Source organism: Leptodactylus fuscus, chromosome 6 (genome assembly GCF_031893055.1).
Source record: "Leptodactylus fuscus isolate aLepFus1 chromosome 6, aLepFus1.hap2, whole genome shotgun sequence".
NCBI lineage: Eukaryota > Metazoa > Chordata > Amphibia > Anura > Leptodactylidae > Leptodactylus > Leptodactylus fuscus.
In genome coordinates, this window is record NC_134270.1 from 72952514 (window position 1) to 72972563 (window position 20050).

The 20050-nt window shown below is 40.9% G+C and overlaps 1 protein-coding gene across 1 annotated transcript in view; it reads right to left on the bottom strand.

Moving 5' to 3' along the window:
* Positions 1–20050, bottom strand: part of TRPM4 (transient receptor potential cation channel subfamily M member 4) — a 61592-nt gene that overhangs the window by 20219 nt on the left and 21323 nt on the right. The window contains exons 4-13 of the mRNA XM_075280221.1: positions 19730–19910; positions 16452–16618; positions 16175–16352; positions 15037–15101; positions 13804–13986; positions 13580–13679; positions 13366–13484; positions 5955–6329; positions 5111–5239; positions 3780–3909 (exon numbers count right to left, since the gene is read on the bottom strand). Coding sequence (XP_075136322.1) covers positions 3780–3909; positions 5111–5239; positions 5955–6329; positions 13366–13484; positions 13580–13679; positions 13804–13986; positions 15037–15101; positions 16175–16352; positions 16452–16618; positions 19730–19910 — 1627 coding nt within the window. The remainder of the gene's footprint in view (positions 1–3779; positions 3910–5110; positions 5240–5954; positions 6330–13365; positions 13485–13579; positions 13680–13803; positions 13987–15036; positions 15102–16174; positions 16353–16451; positions 16619–19729; positions 19911–20050) is intronic.

The window sequence follows — 20050 nt, forward strand, 5'->3', positions numbered from 1 at the left end:
TATATAGGCTTTAGGGCCTCTGTACCCTTTTTATCTATTAAAAATGAATAATATACTAAAGGTTAAACTGTTCTACAGCTTGTAGGCCTTGGCTGAAGGAAATTCACAGGCACACTATTTTGTGGTATATGGGCGGGTGTGGGAAAAAGGTCTAATTTTCATTATATGGTTGGTTAAAGCACAGAGACCAGAAAAGATCTTTAGTATTAATATATGTGATGTGGTTTTGAATTGACATGAAATAAAAGAAACAAACAGCCACAACACATATGACTATATTACTTAACATATAAGAATATCTCAAAGCGAATCAAAATTAGGGAGAAACTACAGAAGGCACGATAATAACAAGGAATCATATACATTATCTAAAGACTGCTCCAAAGAATGTAACACGACAGTCAGAATCACGGTGACCGCCTTAGTAATAGTATAACCCACCCATAATGGGACTCCAAAAGCACGCTGGGGATCTCAGTACAGAAAGATAACTTAGTGGGAAGTGAAAATATTGTCACACAAGGGTCACCTTAAACAGGACATGTTATCTGGTCTGAAAAGCCCAGCGACTTTGAACATTTTGGTGTTTTGGATATTCCAAAGATATAATCCCTTTCGGTGTTTATGCATATTGGGGTATACTAGCCAAGTTGGTGGTAACACTATGGTTTCTATAGGGGAGAGGACTCTGTGTGCTGCTTGCCATGCCGCGTTACCACCCACTTGGCTAGTGCAGGAGAGGTGAATGTAGGTGAATATCAGTGTTTTCTTCTTTTTCTGCCCATTCCTTAAGGCTACACTTATGAAGCAACCTTAGAGTAATAATAGCGCTTCTGGTTGGGAGCGAACAAGTTCAGTCTAAAAACAAAACTGGCTGGTGAATTTGGAAATAGAAAACAACTACAAAAAGGACAGTTGCAAAAATTCATGAAATAAATCTTGAGAGATTTGCCCATTTCTAGTCACTGGACCTTCAGACCTTTTCAGAACACTTACAATACTTCATGTTATGCCTTGTGCAGGGTCTGAAATGATGGTGCAGGACATATGTTATATATTCGGATATAAACAGAGACAGCACCGAACCGCATATGTGAAATACCGTTTGATGGATATAATAGGTAAGATACGAGAGCTTCTCACCTTAGGTGGTTGTGAACACAACCACTGAATAAGCCTATGAACCACTTAGAAGGGGGGGTTCCTCCCCAGGTGTTGTAGCTGCAGGATCCATGCCACCCTTGGTGTCAGTAATGCCAGATAGGACCAGAAAACGATAGGGATCACCGCGCTCAGCCACACGTCAAAAGAAAATATTCTTTATTTATGTCCGCCCTTTATCAAGCATATAAGCTTCTTTACGTCGAGCTGGATGCTTCGGAGAGCCCAAAATGCGTAGTGTTTCTTTGGACATAAATAAAAAATATTTTCTTTTGACATGTGGCTGAGCACGGTGATCCCTATCGTTTTTTGGTCCTATCTGACATGTTATATATTGGGTGGTCTTTAAGGCCCCGTGTCATGCTCCAGTACGTGGCTGACTTTCATTAGGTTCTCACTTAGGATAGGCTTGTGTACAGGTTTACTGTGAGTGATACTGTGAGTGAGCAGCACAATGCCTGACATGTAAACAATGCTGGAAACTGCATGCTACTGGAAACAGCTGATCTGTGGGGGTCCTAACAGTCGGACCACCATCGATCTAAAATTAATCATAGGCCATCATTTTTCAAAAGGTGCATAATATGCAATAAAGATAGTGAAGGGGTCACAGCGCTCACACAAGCACCACAGTCCCTTCAAACAGCTAGGGGTGCTGGACTCCTACTGATATCTTATTGATGATCTACATGAGGATAGATTATCAATAATCGGTAACTTGTACAACCCACTCCAGCTGTTATCTCCACTATACATTGGCACACCTCTCTTTTTGCAAAGACCTCTGCAGGCAGAGCCAATCTCTGCTACTGGAGGTGTATAGAGTAGATAACAGTTGAAGAATCAGCCTTTCACCAACCATTGACATGATGCTGCTGAGCCCTGGCCATCTCCAGCTAGTCAAGGACCCCTACCCCTCTAGGGCCAGTTGCATGTTTGCATTGTGTATTTTGTGCCTTTGTTACTATAAGTATGCTTGTTCCTAGGTCATTGCATCTTCCTCTTCATAGTGATGTTTCTCCCAAATGGGTGGAAACAATTGTGCCCACTGGCTGTGCAGCAGGTGGTGTCCTTTGTGCTTGTTTGAGGTGTAGCCTTCACACACTACGGCACTGTACTGGAAAGTTTTCGTACAAAAGAAGGTTTTCCTATGCCTTCCAGTTTATCTGTCCATTGATGAGCATGCATCAGTGTTCTTGTCAGTGTAGGCTTTACACAAAAGCTAGTGGCTTGAACCTTTGCATGTATCTAAGAAACAGGACCAGTGTGAGCAGAGCGCAACCCTTAAGCAAATAGGAAGACTGTTGTGTGTTATTGTAGGACTGCTGAAGATCTACTTCTGTAAAGTACCTGTGATACAGTTCCTTCAAGCATGTGTGTGTTTGCTTTCTCCAGGACTAATCATTAGACTGGCCTGCCCCTTGGGCAAACCAGCATAACGGACTGCAAGATGTGCCATTACACTAAGTGAAAAAGTTCTGCATGATCTGTCCTTTTATGAGAAGCAGTCATATAATAAAGCTGGTCATACATAAGCAAAGTAGGGGACATCAATATTTCTGAGGCTAGACTGATATAAACTCACTGCAAAGTCAATAAGGCAATGGAGGTATTGTTATTCATTAATATTAATAACTGAGCCCATCTTGTGCTCTTTAAGGGAGCGTTCACACTACCGTCTGTGTCCGACAGAATCGGGTGCATTCTTTTGCACTCCGTGCCTGTCCTTCCCTGTCCGCATGTAAAGATGTCCGACTTTTCAAGCAGACAGAAAAACCCTATATGTCGGGTTTTTCTGTCCGCTTGAAAAGTCGGACATCTTTACATGCAGACAGGGAAGGAAGGGCACGGAGTGCAAAAGAACGCACCCGATCGCCATTTAAATAAATGACAGGTGTCACGGACACAGCTAGTGTCCGCTCCTAATGTCCGTGCCAGATTTTGAACGGACACTAGGAGCGGACACTACCTGTCGGACACTGACGGTAGTGTGAACGCCCCCTAATATTTGGAAACATGCATGGTAGACCTAGAAGATGAGATAAAGGACTGTGTTGTGTACTAGATAGTCTATTCACTCCTTAGCAACTAAATGGGATCATTGTGTGCTATTACCTAACAGTAATAGTAACATTAATAAACAGCAAGAAGCAAAGGTACAATGTAAATCATTTCTAATGCCAGCAGTGTTCTACTCTATGTGTACGACTGAAGCTAGGGTATAAAAGGATCTAATTTGTCTGTCAAATAAGAGAGATGGCTCTAACCTATCTATTATTCTTGCAGCCGAGTACTAGGAAGAAATTAAAGGAGTTCACCTATAAATCAAATTTCATACTAAAGCCCTTATGCGCACTCCAAGCATACATTTTGAAGATTACACCTCAAACTGTATTCCAAATTCCACCTGAAAGCGGCCTCACATTCATTTTGATAAGAGGCAAATGCCAATGTTTTCCTCAAACTGATTTTATCAGAGACTGAAAAAATAAGCATCACACTCAATCTTCAGGAAAACTGTTAAAGCTCAATTTTTCAGCTGGTAAAAATGAAGTAGTGTAGATGTATGAATAATCAAAATATTCTATAAAACAGAATTATTTGATGCTATGGATTACCTATTGCTAGCTGCTCAAACTTTGCAGCAAGCTCTTTCATAGCTAACGCTTCTTCAGCTTCGGGCTCCAGACGAGAGAGTTCTTTAAGCAATTTGGAAGCAGCAAGAGCCGAGGTCACGGCTTCTGTTCCCTGCAGAGTATATCAACGGGACATGTCATTTATACAACTTAATGTACCGTAATCTGTATATATTGGTATATCTTTTCTTATATTATAAAAAAGAGCAGTAGACTGTGAGATTCCATATAGGGGCATCCCATAAAAAATAAGCCTATGGCTAAGTTAAGACTAGCATTTGTCTCTCCCTTGTTCGCTAAAAAGCAGTAGACTAAATGGGGTCCGCTGGGTGTCCATCGGTGTAGACTTTTCTCTCCATTGATTTTAGGTGGAATCTGTGATGGAGACTCCAATGCAGATGTAAACCTAGCTTATGGGTGATTTATGCCCTTATATACGTGTAATATGTGTACAGTGGCATTGGTTGTACCTTAGAGGTTTCCTTATTAAATTAACTAATGCAAATCCTTTAATTTACCTGAAAGACTGCTTTTTAGTTTTTGAGGCAGCTCATGAAAATTTGGGATTGGACATCACACATAGGTTTGAGCCTAGCTAGAGGAAATCCCAGAGATTTACATAATGGAAGACTTAAAGGCAGAGGTATAACTTGAAGATCCTAAGCACCCTTTCCTACCTTATGCCATTTAGAATAGTTTGGAGCTCCCTCAAGGTACAGGACCCTGTAGAGACTGAAACCACTTCACCTCCTATCACAGTATTTCCAAAATGTTTCAGACTGAGCACAGCAACCTCACCAAAAACCACATCAAAACTGCATGCATTTTACTGTTACAGTTTTGATGCAATTTTAACTGCATCATGTGAATGCACCCTCAAAGCTACACCATCCTATACTTTCCACTCAGCACGTAGAAAAATTCACCTTTTACCATGGCCAAGCTCCCTTAGTGGCCCCACATAGAAGCATGCTCTCTAGTGGCGCAATATATACTCCCCAGTGGTTGTTAGACACATAATAATGTTTCCCAGTGGTCCTTTCAGACAATTAATCATGCTCCCCAGTGGGCCCTGACACCTAATAATGCTCCACAGTGCCCCTCAGTCAAGTAATAATACACTCCAGTGGCCCCAGACAAGTAGTGATGTTCTCCAGTAGCCCCCAAGCAAGCAATAATGTCCTCCACTGGCCCTCAGACAATTAATAATGTACTTTAGTGGCTCCCAGGCAAGCAATAGTGTCCTCCAGTGGTCCCCAGATAAGTAATAATGCTGGTATGCAGGCTCAAATATAAGCCTTTGTAGATCTCACCATTTCCCAGAAGTAAGTAGCCATTTCATTACGATTCTGTAGAATTGCCCAAATGAAGAGATCAATCCAGGGGGTTGTTGACTTTTTGGTATCATATCTTTGATCGATACAGCTTGTATTACTTTTATTCTGTAGGAAGGGATACAGAAATAAGTTATGGAAAAACAACTTAAAATGTTGAGCTGTATTCATCTTAGCAATCTCAAAATGTCCTACTGTTTCATATATGCAACTCATGTAAACTTATGTGTCTCCATGGTAGTAGACTACTGACCCTATGTAGACTGATCTTGCAATAATACTTCCTTTATTTGGCTCATTACTTTGTGCTTACTTGGAATTTGGAAAGTTACCAAAAGATAAGAAACAGATAGAAGGGAGAATGGATGAGGATCAAACTACACAGGGTTTCTTTGTAGTCTATAACCATGGAAATACATCGGTCAAAACAGGAATCTTACCGATAAGATGATAGAAAATTGTGAATCAAAGTTGATTTTTAATTTTATCTTAGATGCACTGGAGCAATGAAAAATGGTTGCAGATTTGGACACAGACTGCTATTGCATTTGTCAAGTTGCAAACAAATTGTAAGGAATAAATGTTATGACTCAGAATGATATGCCATAAATGCCTGAAAGGTGCAGGTCCTACCCTCATCTATCTGGACAATGAATACCAGCCACTGCATACTCCATACACTTCAATAGGGGAAAGCTATAATAGGCCCCTGACTTATGCACATACCCAATAATGTTGTGTAGCGTTAAGCATATTTGCTACATCCATACTGCAGTCATGTAAAGTGAACAATGAGTGACATATATTTGATATTAGTACATACATTGGAGTTCCTCCTGTTGACAGAGTTCTTGGTATTCCCCAGTACATGTGTGTAGAATGGGGCACAGACATCACCCATGAGCTCTCGCAGAACTTTGGCTACTTCGTAAAGCTTGAAGTCGTGTCCTTTGCCTACAGTATCCAGTGGTAAGTAGTCCTGGTGCTGCTGTGCTTTGTTAGACTCTCTGCGCTCTTCATGTTTGCGCTGAAGTAAATGCCAGAGAACAGTATTTTCCAGTACAGAGCTATAAAGCTCTTCAAGCTGTCCATAGGTCAGGTAATCTACAATGTTCATTCCATTATCCACAAAGAGCTTTACAAAGCTGGGTTTGTCATTCACTAGTGCATCCGTCATTGTGTCTTCAAGATCACAAGCCTATAAAGAAGAGATAAAAGTTACTATCCCATCATATTATTATGATGTCTTTTACAAGATTACAGATATGTACAGCATACAATGTTATAAGCTTATAATAGTCATCCAGAAAGCAACCAATATCATATGTTAAGGGACCACTGTTTAGCTAGCTATTGGTTTCACAAAGTAAGGCCTCATTCATACTTACTACAACTTCTCTTTTTTTCCCAAAAAAATGCTCATTGACAATTTTGTAACCAATTTCTGTCAGAATTCATTTACATATTTTGACAATTTTTGACATTTAGTTAAGACTACTGCAACACCCTTCTGCATGGACTCCCAGCTAACACCCTCGCCCCCCTCCAGTCCACCTTAAACTGCGCTGCTCGCTTAATCCACCTCACCCCCCGATCCTCATCGGCTGCTCCCCTCTGCCAGTCCCTCCACTGGTTACCCATAGCCCAGCGAATCGAGTTCAAGCTATTAACATTAACATACAAAGCCACCCACAACCTGTCCCCTCCATATATCTCTGACCTACTCTCCCGCTACCTGCCCACACGTAACCTCAGATCCTCCAATGACCTCCTACTCCGCTCTGCTCTCATCCGCTCCTCACACAACCGTCTCCAAGATTTCTCCCGTGCATCCCCCATACTCTGGAACTCCTTACCACGACATATAAGACTGACCCCCACAATCACAGGCTTCAAAAAGGCCCTGAAGACTCACCTATTCAGGAAGGCCTACAACCTCCAATAACACCATCACCTCACTGCCATCTGTACAGTCTCCCCCCTCTCCTTCTGTCTCTACCCCCCTTCCCTCATAGATTGTAAGCCCTCGCGGGCAGGGCCCTCTACACCACTGTGCCAGCCGATCACTGTCAGTATTATATCCACCTGTATATTTTGTGTACTGTATGTATCCCCCAAATGTAAAGCACCATGGAATTAATGGTACTATATAAATAAATAATAATAATAAGTGGATCAATGTATATGATTTGCAATTTTTTCATTGAATTGAAAATTCTGATATGATATAAAACTGATAGGCTTCTTGCATAGTTTTTAGTTGAAATACTAATATCAATAATAACATTAGGTTATTATTATTATTACTGCTGTGTATCTGCCACAAACTAGGACTTGCACTCTAGGCTTACTTGCACTCATCTTTCATTGGAAGCGTTTTTCCTTGATATTGTTAGAGTCTGAAAGGAACATGAGAAAATGCATAAAGTAGGATGTGTTCAGGAGATTGTGAATTGTGCTTTCTTCCGAAAGGAAATCCCCGTCTGTGGTGTGTATATAATACAGCTGAGATAACCTCTGACTCATGGCTGCTCATGTACTGTAGACAAAGCTATAATCTGAGAGTCTGATAGAAAATAGCAATACTCAGCATATTCTCAGTACTTAATATCTAGGTCAGAACTAGATGTGTACATGGGATGGGAAGAATTCCACCTTTAGGCTGAGGCCACATGTTGCAGAAAAGCTGTGTTTTTTGTGGTAGATTTTTCTTTGAATTCCTAAACCAAAGGCAAGAGCGGCTTCAAAAGGAACAGGAAACATAAAGGAAACTCTTATTCTTCTCCCTTCTTCAAAATCCACTAATGGTTTTGGTTTTAAAAAAAGCAGCAAAATTTGGCACAAAACACATGGCGGTTTTGATATGTGGCCTGCTGTCTGGGAAAAACATTCCTTGTGGGCCATATTTCTCTGACTTGGACGTGTGCAAAGAACTCACTGTATCATAGTCAGTTATGTACAGCTTTATGTCAGTACAGTAGCAGTTGTGTCATTTGGGAGGTCATTTCATATAACTAACTATAATGCAGCGAGTTCTATTCACATGGCCTAGTTTAGTCTAGGAAATAGGACCCACACACATGGAACGTTTTTCCCGGACGGGACTTGGTCGTGTGCATAGCCACTTAGTCAGACAAGGTTCCTCTGATGTTGTATGATTATGTCAGATCTGAGATCAAGAATGAATATTTTTATACTTTTATATTATACCGTATATACTCGAGTATAAGCCGAATTTTTCAGACCAGTTTTTGTGCTGAATAAGCCCCCCTCGGCTTATACTCGAGTCAGCATTAAAAAATTTTTTTAAAAAAAAATATTATTATTATTTTTTATTTTTTTTAGGAGGCGGGTCTATGACCAGCCACAATATTAATGTATAGAATCTCCCATAAAATAGTGCAAAAGAAAAAAAAAAGAAGATTTTAAAAAAATTAAAACATAAAAGTTGTAAATCCCTCCTTTCCCTAGAATGCATATAAAAGTAGAAAATGACTGTGAAACACAAACACATTAGGTATCCTTGTGTCTGACAGTGCCCGGTCTACTGAATGTAGGGGATCTGCAGTGCTCTTGTCCCATCGGGAAGGGGTTAGGAATAGGAGCACTGCAGATACCCTATATTCAGCCAGACTGAATTCCAAGTGGGGGGGAAGAAAAACCCCCAGTCCTCAAGCTCAGGGAAGGGGCAGACAGACAACCAAAACACGCCCTCCCCTCCCCCAGCATCTACTGCACCCAAAAACTCAGACCATTTTAATTTTTGAAATTTTCCAGTAGCTGCTGCATTTCCCCCCTAGGCTTATACTCGAGTCAATAAGTTTTTTGTGGTAAAATTAGGGGGGTCGGCTTATATTCGGGTAGGCTTATACTCGAGTATATACTGTACATGTGGTGTGTTACAAATACTAATTTTTCCTTGCTACTAAAGAAATCAGCTTTGGAACAAAGAGTGTATCTAAGATGGCGCCGACTCCCTGGTTTGCTGAATTCCTTAGATTGTAACCAAGACTACAACCTGCTATGCGTCAAGATCAAGAGCCAATCATGAGTGTGCATTTCTGGGACGTCAGAAGAATTTCATGTTATATTATGCATTAACCCTTTCTTTTCCTTTCCTGTATAACTATGTGTGACGTGAAATAAACTCAGTTCAGTGCTAGCCCGGAAGCAATATAGCATGAGCTAAAGTTCTGAAACAGATTGAGTGTGATTCATTTCTTAAAGCGATGGTGCACACATGCTAATATTAATTTGGATCTGACTGATTGACCTGGTGTTGTTGATTACGACCCTGACAATTAAACATAATTACTTCACATCATCTATTTTTATGCTAAGGCCTCACGTAGTGAACCATAGGCAAAAAGCCATGCGGGAAAAACTGCGGCAGAAACACGTCAATTTTTCCTGCAGTACTTTTCATAGAAAGTCCACAGAGTTTTCCTCTGCAGACTTTCTGCTTCTATTATACCTATACAGAAAACACCAGCATTTCCGTAGGTATAATTGACATGCTGCCATTTACAAAAACACAGACGTTTTTTAAATCAATTCTTGTCCGCAATGGATATTCTTCTGCAACATGTGGATGGGACTAGCCGAATCCGATCCACTTTGCAGGTACTGTAAAATGCAGTATTTTTGCCGAGGTCTTTACACTACATGGCCCTCTGACCTTCTCCTTGCTTTAGTTTGATCTGTTTAACAGCAACCAAAAAAAATTGTTCTGTCTAAAATTCCACAAAGGAATGCAAGTGAAAGGCAGGGAAAGGGAGTAACCCTGAAATAACATGTTAGTCTTGTGCTCAGCTCTATTGTCATTGGGTATAGCATATGAACCATTGTTACTTAAACAGGAAAAAACATTCTGAAAGTTCTAGCAGAACAAAGATCAGAGCAACATCTCAGGCTGCAAACATGTACTCTGTATGTACTTAAAGAGGTTCCCTGAAATGATATAAATAAAGCCTAAAGGGGTTGTTCTATGTTAAAGGGGTTGTCCCATTAAAGATGATTATCCCCAATCCACAGGATAGGGAAATAAGTACCACATTGCAGGGGTCTAGTCTCCCAGTGATAAGGAGAATGGGGAACTGAAAGTCCCTATTCCCCCTGTATGTGAATGAAGTACCAGTGGGCATGCGTGACGGACGTTCCTTTCACTTCTATGGGGTTGCTGGACTACAATCTCGGCAGCCCCACAGCAGTGAATGACGCACCGGTCAGAACAAGTGCACTGGGGATCATTCACAGAGAGGAGGGATGGGGGACCTTCAGCATCCTGTTCTCCTCCTTGATGTAGGATCCAGCAATATGACACTTGTTACATATCCAGAGAATAGTAGATAAGTGTCTTGAATGGGACAACCCCTTTAAGTAAATTAAGTTCTGAAATTTTCTAATATATTCTGTGTGTCTGTAGATTGTATTACAGTAAACACCTCACCTAACCTCACATCTCTATTGAATCCTAGTACTCAAAGCTAAAAGCTGTTGCCTACACTAAAACATTGTAACAAAATATAGTTGTTAGTTAAATTCACATCCAACATAGTTCCAACAGAAACTCCACCACATAAGCCACCATAAATTGGCGGAGAGAAAAGTCCTACACAGAGACCGGGGAAAACTCGCAGACCCCATTATATTCAATGGTGTGTAACTGCTAAAACAGCAGTCTGTCTCTCTGTCATTCAGGTCCGCCGGTGGATCCGTATAACAGAGAGCATGGTGCAGATGTTAACCTAGCCTAAGTCCGGATGATTTTAAGCTTCAGACTGTATGTCAGAATGTTATGGTTCCCTGGTAACAAGCAGACATCTTGGAAATGGTTGCAAATGTAAATGCTAGCTATATATGCAAACCACTGAACCATCCTAGTAACAGTAGCACAGTTCCGAATTTCAGGTGGGAGGTATGTCCTAAATTCAAAAAGAACAGAGTCTGAAGGCAGCAGATAAATTTGAGTAGAACAGTGAAGCAAAGACCCGTCTGTTATCTACTTCACCATTAGGCCCTTGTTTCTACTGCTGGCAGCTTGATAGTGGCTATGGGCAATGTAGTTATGTCAGTACATCGCGTCTGCTGCTCTCATGCCCCCAGAAACAGAGACTGGAGTGAACTTAAAGGAAAGAGGTAAGGGTTGAATTACTCTTTTTTTTTTTGCTGTGCACTTTTCTTTGGGAGCCACAAGGACCTAGACCTATACTACAGGTAGGGAGCAGTTAGGATATTCCTTATTCTAGGACCAGGTTCCAATCAGGGTCACTTGCTACACAGGGAGGTGGAGCCAAGTTAGGAATTGAGGAATTGGACCACTGAACCCCTGCAGTCTTGTTTGGATGGACTCCAATCCAGCAGTACCCACGTGTTAAGACTTTGTGGGTTTATTTTTTTTTCAGGACGCTTTGCCAATATGGTACGTGAATCTTAAGACCTGGATTGCGAAAACTGCTGTTTTTTATAGTATTTGTAAAGTGAATGGAATTCTTGCTAATCCCATCCACACATTGCTGAAAAATACCCGCTAGTGGAAATGTTGCTATTTCAACAAAAAAAAATCACATTTTTTCAAATCGCAGCATGTCAATTATACCTATAGAAACCCTGGTATAATAGGAACAGTAAGTCCACAGAGGAAGACTCACCAAACTTTCTGTCAAAAGCGCTATGGAAAAAAACACAATGCATTACAGCCACAGTCTTTTCTGCAGCGCTTTACGTGGGTTACGTTGGTCCTTATTCTCAGGGTAAGTTCACACAGGGTTTTTTGGATCCGAACCGGAGGTGGAGGCTGCCTTTGGTTCCGATCCAAAAACTGGGTAGCTGCGACTGAAAGCATCCAGCTGTGCACTCCGCTCCGGATTAGGCCCAATGAACGGGCCTAGTCCGGAGGAGGGAGTGTCTTCAGGCTTCTTTTTTCCGGGAGCCGTAATAAACAGCTTGTTCCAGCTCTCGGAAAAAAAACCTGAGCAGTTCCCATTGATTTCAATGGGAGCCGTCTTTTTAGTCAGGATTTTGAGGTGGATATGGCCTAAAAATTCTGACCAAAAATCTCTGTGTGAACTTATCCTAATACTGTGTTTAGATGTGGCTGTGGTGCTTCTACCTAGTTATACCTGTTTTGGTTTAATATTGGTATACCTTTTATTAGTCACTGAATCTTGTTATCATACACGTTTTACCAACATGATTATTAAACGTTAAGAATTACGAGTATTTTTGATCACCTTTATTGTCATTAAATTGTGGTCACAAGGGGGCTTGATACTGTGTCAGCCCCACTAAGGCTAAAGCCCCACGTTGCGGAAACGCAGCTTTTTTTGTTGCAGATTTTGTTGCGGTTTTTTGAGCCAAGGCCAGGAGTGGATTGAGCAAGAGGTAGAAGTATAAGAGCTTCCTATATATTTCCCATTCCTTTTGTATCCATTCTTGGCTTTGGCTTAAAAAAAACGCAACAAAATCTCAACAAAATAAGCTGCGTTTCTGCAACGTGGGGTCTCAGCCTAAAGAAGTAATATACTGTATGGGCTCAAATAATCATAATTGGGAATAAGTGTGCCATGGGTGGAATTGGAGGAGTGACTTATGGCACCTAAATTTGAAGCAATGCGCCACAGATTTTGCCCCTCTTTCAGTCCGTTGAAATCTGGGAGGTATGTAATATGAGAAAATTATGTTTGTTGAGGTTTATGGAATAGTTGTAGGGGCCTGCTTTCTGTCTAGAAATAACACGACTTTTGTACTGCAACCAAGTCCTTATATGCAGCAGAAATATAAGCCCTTCCTTCATATTTCTCAAGGCTTTTGAACTCACTTCTGCTTATGGTTAAAAAAAAATCTGGGTAATAATTAGGGGAAGCAGATAGCAAATCAGCTGTTAGGGGCAGGAGATAGCAAAATGGTTGGACCAGAAGACAAGCATCAGGAAGAAATATCCCTCAACTAGTGGGGACGGAGCTGGGTGGAAGTTAGGGGGGCAGTGTATTGCAAAACCCAAGGTTGAAACGCCCTACTCTGCTAACTTGCATAGGACTAGAAGGAATATTTTCATATTTTCCTGCTGACAGTCGCCTTCTAAGAGCACCAGCATTGTTGTGAATTTATCTTGCAGTTGGCACAGCCAGCTTAGTAATGCCTACCAATCTAATTCAATGATCCTTTGTTTTAAATATACACACAATATGGAACTATAGAAGCACAGTTGGAATATAACAATATTGGCATCATACCCTCCACTGTATTTCTCCATGAAACAATTCAGTCTTGGCAATATCTTCCCTGTTCCATGCTACTGCTAACTTCAGCTCATCTAAGTATTCTGTGGCATCACTTGACTGCTTCTTGCAAGCTGTGTTACAAAGGAAAATAAAAATTTTAAATAATTTGTATGTAAACACTATATATATGTTATACTGTCCAACATTACTATAAAAGTACATTTACCTTTGACAAGAGCTTTCAAAATCACTGTCTCAAAATCCTCTGTCCCATCAGCATTGGAATATACAGTGACCAAATCTCGATTTTCCACAATTTTCTCAATCTGAATTGTAAAGAAGACTTTTAATCAGTCATACTGTCATCTGGTTATGTACTAATCACACAAGTAAAGTCAATAGCTATCCTATCATGAAATAAAATAAGGTAAAAAAAAATATACTACTGACCTTTCCTATCATTTTTTTCAAGTTTTCATCTGGGAAGTGATGCGTTAATTTCTCTTCTATAAGACTACGGATAGATTCCATCGTAAGCGACTCTTCCAAGATTTCAGCCAGACAGTCAGCAACTCCACCAGAACCAGCCACCAGAAGACATGGGATGGGGCTCATTGTGGCTTTGTAAACTCTCTGGGAAATGAAAAAAGATGAAATCAAAGAACTTTTAAATTTCAAAGTAGTGAAAACTCCAACATAAGACATTCTGGATGAGCTGACGTCAAGAATAAAAAGGAGAAGAGGGCAATGAAACAGATAAAGATGAAAAAACATTGAGAATGAGGAAGAACAATGGGAGAAATAAGGAAGAGGACAAGAAGCGAAAGGCAAAGAAGAAAAAGAAGAAGAAAATAAAGGGACAGATATAAAAAAAATGTAGAAATACATAGGAATAACAAGAAGGAAAATGCTCAGAAAAAAGGAAGAACGAAGTAAAAAAGAGAAAGATGGAAAAGAAAGAAGCAGAAAGAGACAAAGAAAGGTAGAATGTGTATGAGAAAATAAGACACATAGAATATCCAAGAGAAAAGAAGTAAAAGAAGATGAAGGAGGATAAGAAGAAGGAGAAAAGAAAGAAGAAAAAGGAGGAGAAAAGGAAGAAACAGATAAAGGAGGAGAAGAGGAAGGAGAATAAAAAGAAGTAGAAGCCACAGGAGGATAAGAAAATATCTATATACCTAAAATAACTACAGCAACGTGATTGTAGGATAAACCTCCAATCTTAGGGCTAGTTCACACAGAGTTTTTGGCCAGCAGAATTTTGACTAGCTTTTCTTCTCATCCAGCGTTTTTTTCAGCTAGTGGGAAAAAAAAGTAATATGACCAATCTTCAGGCGGATTCCGCTTGGAAAAACCCACTGAAGTCAATGACAGTGACGCGTTTTTTTGGCCAAGGTTTTTGACGCAGTTTTGTTCAAAAAACGCTAGCTTTTTTCAAACACAAGGTTCCAGGTCCATAAACTGTGCTGGAGCAAAAAAAAAAAATAAAATAAAAATGCTCCAGAAAACACCTCATGTAAAAAAAAACGGTCAAAAAACAATTTCCTAATTCCTGAAGAAGATTTTTTCCGCTGCCAAAAAACTCCATGTGAACATACCCTTGTGTGCATTGCCTGTAATTTTTTTTCTTCATATTTCAAAATATAGTAGACACAGAATTTAATTCATCTATTTGATTCTTACCTCCAGCATTTTGGACTCTCCTGCAATAAGCATGCACAAAACAGGGATTTCAATGCTTCCTTTGCCTATATAATAAAAAGTATTAAAGTTGAAAATATGTCGTTTTAATAACTGCAAAGTAAAACAAATTGTAGCAATGTAATTTGTTTTATGCTAGGTTCACACTAGCGCCCGGAGTCAGTTCTGAGCTTTCCGTCTTCTGCATGCAGAAGCTGTCAGACTGGGTCCGGCCGTGAGCGCCGGTGAGCGTTTTATGCTCTCCGCCGCGAAACCGTTTTTTTTAAACCGGACACAGAGTACTGCATGTCCGACTCTGTGTCTGATTTTAAAAAAAAACGGTTTCACGGAGCATAAAACGCTCACCGGCGCTCACGGCCGGACATCTTTCAAACCCATACAAATGAATGGGTATGAAAGAGTCCTGCAGGTTTCCGTTTCCTGCTCAGTTTTGTGCAGCAAACGGAAACCTGCATGAACAGACACCGGGCGCAGATGTGAACGAGCTCTTAAAAACACATTAGAGAACATTTGCCCTTAAATACATAAAACTAAAGGGCCAATTTATCAAGACCGCAAGCTTTGTACGCCTGTCTTATTTACTTTTGTGTGTTCATGCAAGATGTGCCAGAATTATTAACTATAATGGGGTCTGTGTGCTTGCTGCAAGATCTCCGTACGAGTCATGCGGAAAGGAAAGTAAATTGTGAAGTACTTTCCTCTCCGCATGTTCGCTGGCGGAGATCTCACGGCAAGCACATGGACCACATTATAGTCTATGGGGATCCGTGTGCTTTTACTTCACAGCGCTTGCAAATGCGTTCAGTAGTCCATTTGGGGAGGTACCCATACAGACTCCTCCCAATGGAATACCAACGCAGATGTGAACAAGGGGTAACTAGAACCTGACTGACTGAATCACTAAGCTTGCTAATATATGTCCATAACTGTTGTCATCAAGATCTAGTAAGAAACAGATGAAAAAAACAAAGAAGGACAACTCAAACACCTAAATTTATGGAATTTTCTTTAGGGGCAATGTACTTGAGGACTCTAATGCAGAGGTCAAGTTCAAATAATTCTTTTGCTGGTCAGTACTTGTCAGTACTTTGAATTATGCCCTTCAGTAAAGTCTTCTTACCGCCCACTCCAGTTTTCTGTCGGGATATGTGCTCCTCAAGCCTGAATCTAAAGCTAGTTTCTCCTCCCATTTGTTCAATAGTTCCATCATCTGCTAAAAGGAACACTGAATAATTGTTGTCTAAAGAATACGTTGGTCCATCCACATTTTCCATATAGTATTTTGCAGGAGAAGATCCCTGTGTAAAATGAGATTAAGTATGAGTCAAAGAATGATCTTCAAAAGATATATCTATTTGCCACCTCAATCATATAGTCTTTAACAAGGAAAATCTCACCTTAGGGTTAACTAGGCTTTGGCAATTATTTACAATTCCCCAAGGTGCAATTCCCATTGCCACCACTTTGGTCCTAGAATTCGAGCTTGCAGTGGCATGGTCTCTGACAGCTTCACCAACATATTTTCCGATACCAACCTGCATTCCTCCAGTCATGATCCAGGCACCTGTCATTATATCATGGCATGGTAAAACATAGTGAATTATTGACTTTGTATTCTTTTTATCAAGGCTGTATAATAGGAAAGCAAACTCAGGCAGTAAGATCAAGTATGAAGCAAGATCTGATCAAGTGCAAACAAAAATAATATAGCACACTGAGCAAGGTCAAAGAGACCTTACCAGTAAACTGGCCAGAACATATGCTTAGGTCAACTGTGCAGAAACAAAAGTAGATATTAGCAAAATTACTATGGGCAATAATATCAAGGAAGAGAAAACAGGGAGAAGAACACTGAAAATGAAATGGGTGTAAGGTACTAGGGTAGAAAGGGAGTGTGCAGGTCTACGCTTCTGACAACTATTTCTCCCAAACACTCAGGACTTAGTCATGAATAGCTTTTTTCAGGTTACCGCAGTCATTTTGTTTCCTGTAAACAATAAAAGTGGAGCCGCACATCTATAACAGAGGACCAGAGAAGAACTAGTGCAAACCAATTCATACCATATATTCAGCACTTTACAATGTCTACATTGCTTTTTCTTGCCATTTGAACTATTGCCACACATTAGAAGCAATGCTGACCATTTGGAATTGGAAAGAGTAATCTTATGGTCTAAACCAGGAAGACTCAACAGTCGGACAGCTGTACAGACCCCCATTATGACAGCGACTGGGAGAAACACTCATCTCTGAATCACTGTCCCCTAAAGCCCTGATACGCTGTCCCAATCCTTTCTGCTACCATTGTAATGTATATTTGTGGGGGCATTTAACAGAAATATACTGTGTGGGGGGCACTAAACGAGACTTAGGCTGTGTTTGGGGGCATTAATAAGCAAATTGGGGGCACTAAGGAGCCACTAATGGGGGATTTTACTGTTTGGAAGCACAAATGTCTCATTCTTGTCCTCCCCACAGTATAATATGCCTTAATGCACCACACATATTAGAAAGCTCCTTAGTGGGCCCTACCGCACTGTATAATGCCACATGGTGATGCACACCCCGATATACTCCTATTAATGAACTAAATATCTCAACAGACAATAAATAATTAAAAGACTGAGACTCTGACTCTATTTTTTGGCTTAATAGGCCACGATGCTTTACTAAGGGGTTATCCAAAATATATATTTAATTAAAATAATCAATAATAACCAATAATCAATAAATAATTATAATAAAGATAATCAATCTAATAATCAATAATTAATCAATATTGTGAACCAATAACTAAACGTCCATGAAACAAGTCATCTTCTGGCACGTCTACCTCTTCTTTCTTCTTCTTTTGGCCTACAACAGAAGGCCTTTTGGACAGGAAAAGGTTAACATTTGTCAAAGGGCAGATCTCCATATTCTCCAAAGCATATAGATGTATAAAACAACCCTTACCGTCTTGATCAGTCTTAGATCGTCTTAATGTAATAACAACAAATCTGTCAAATAACATGACATCCTGAACATTCATACCGGAAGGACAATGTTTACTCTTGAAACTAATTCGCTAATAAGCAAAGTACTACATAAGGCTGGAATAAACTTGGAATAAAACTAATTCATAACTACCTACACAAATACGATCTAACACTAACCATAGCTTTAACAACAAATCCGCTGACACTTCCATTCTTTTATCCTGTATTTGCTGAGACTTCCTATAGCCGTTTAAGACTTGCTTGACGATACAAGAGCTAAATAATGATTTAAAGGGATTCTACCACTAAAACACATTTTTTTCTAGTTACCACGTCGGAATAGCCTTTAAAAAGGCTATTCGTCTCTTACCTGTGGAAGTGCTCTCTGCCGCGCCGTTCGTTCAAAATACCGGTTTGTACCGGTATGCTAATTAGTTCTCTCGCAGCGATGGGGGCGTCCCCATTGCAGCTCGAAAACCGACCGCAGCGCCGCCTCTCTGGTGTTCGGTGTCCTCCCCTTGCTTCTTCAGCGTACTGTCGGACGCCTGCGCAGTACGCTCTGTTCGGCGAAGATTGCCGAACGTACTGCGCATGCGCGAAATTGCGGTGCCCGCACTATGGCTGGGACCGCAATTTCGCGCATGCGCAGTACGTTCGGCAATCTTCGCCGAACAGAGCGTACTGCGCAGGTGTCCGACAGTACGCTGAAGAAGCAAGGGGAGGACACCGAACACCAGAGAGGCGGCGCTGCGGTCGGTTTTCGAGCTGCAATGGGGACGCCCCCATCGCTGCGAGAGAACTAATTAGCATACCGGTACAAACCGGTATTTTGAACGAACGGCGCGGCGGAGAGCACTTCCACAGGTAAGAGACGAATAGCCTTTTTAAAGGCTATTCCGACGTGGTAACTAGAAAAAAATGTGTTTTAGTGGTAGAATCCCTTTAACACCACTTAATGTAAAAAGAAAGAAATGTCAACCAACATCCTATTTCCTAGAGAAACTGCATAAAAATTGGGCATTCACCTGTTAGCAGACCACGGTCAGTGGACCTTTACTAAACGTAGTTGAGTACCCCTGGTCTAAACTATTTAATAAAAAATAGCATCCCATAATTTAGATGCAACATCCCAGTGGAACACTAGGACAAAGAACTGACTTATGTGCATTTATCTGATGTTGTCTTGTGAATGCGAATTTGCACTTTTAAGACATTACAGATGTCGTAACAACCAGCACCAGAAAGAAGACTTACGGCTCGTTCACATCAGCGTTGTGAACTCCGTACTTCAGGTTTCCGTTTCCTGCCTAAAACAGAGGCAGGAGACGGAAACCTGCAGGAGTCTCTCTCACCCATTCATTTGAATGGGTGAGAGAGATGTCCGGCCGTGAGCGGCAGTGAGCGTTTTAGGCTCTCTGCCGCGAAACCGGGTTTTATAATCCGGACACAGAGTCAGACATGCAGTACTCTGTGTCCGGATAAAAAAATCCGGTTTCGCGGCGGAGAGCATAAAACGCTCACCGCCGCTCACGGCCGGACCCGGTCTGAGCTTTCCGTCTTCTGGCATGCAGAAGACGGAAACCACAGAACGGACAGGTGAACGCTAGTGTGAACCTAGCATTACTCTTACCAGCTTGTACTACAGTATATAGTCCATGGTTGACTGACTGCATATTCACTCTTTGACCACTTCTTACCTGTGCTCTGTGCAGCCTTGACCAATCCCTTCCTCAAGATGTCCTTCAGCCATGTTTTCATTTTAAAGTCCCCATCTCCTCCCACTACAGACACCACCAGGTTTGGTGGCGGGATCCTCCAATTGTGAGTAATAAGGTTGTATACGATAGAGGGGTCAGTCTCGTTTGATAACCGAATAAACTGTAGAAGTAGATAGGACCAAAAAAGAAGCCAATTTATATAATGGCATAATCATGTGACCATGTAACATATGAAATAAAGACCCAGATACTGACGTTGTAAGATACCAGAGTACTGAGGCTTTACTAAGGTACACAAAA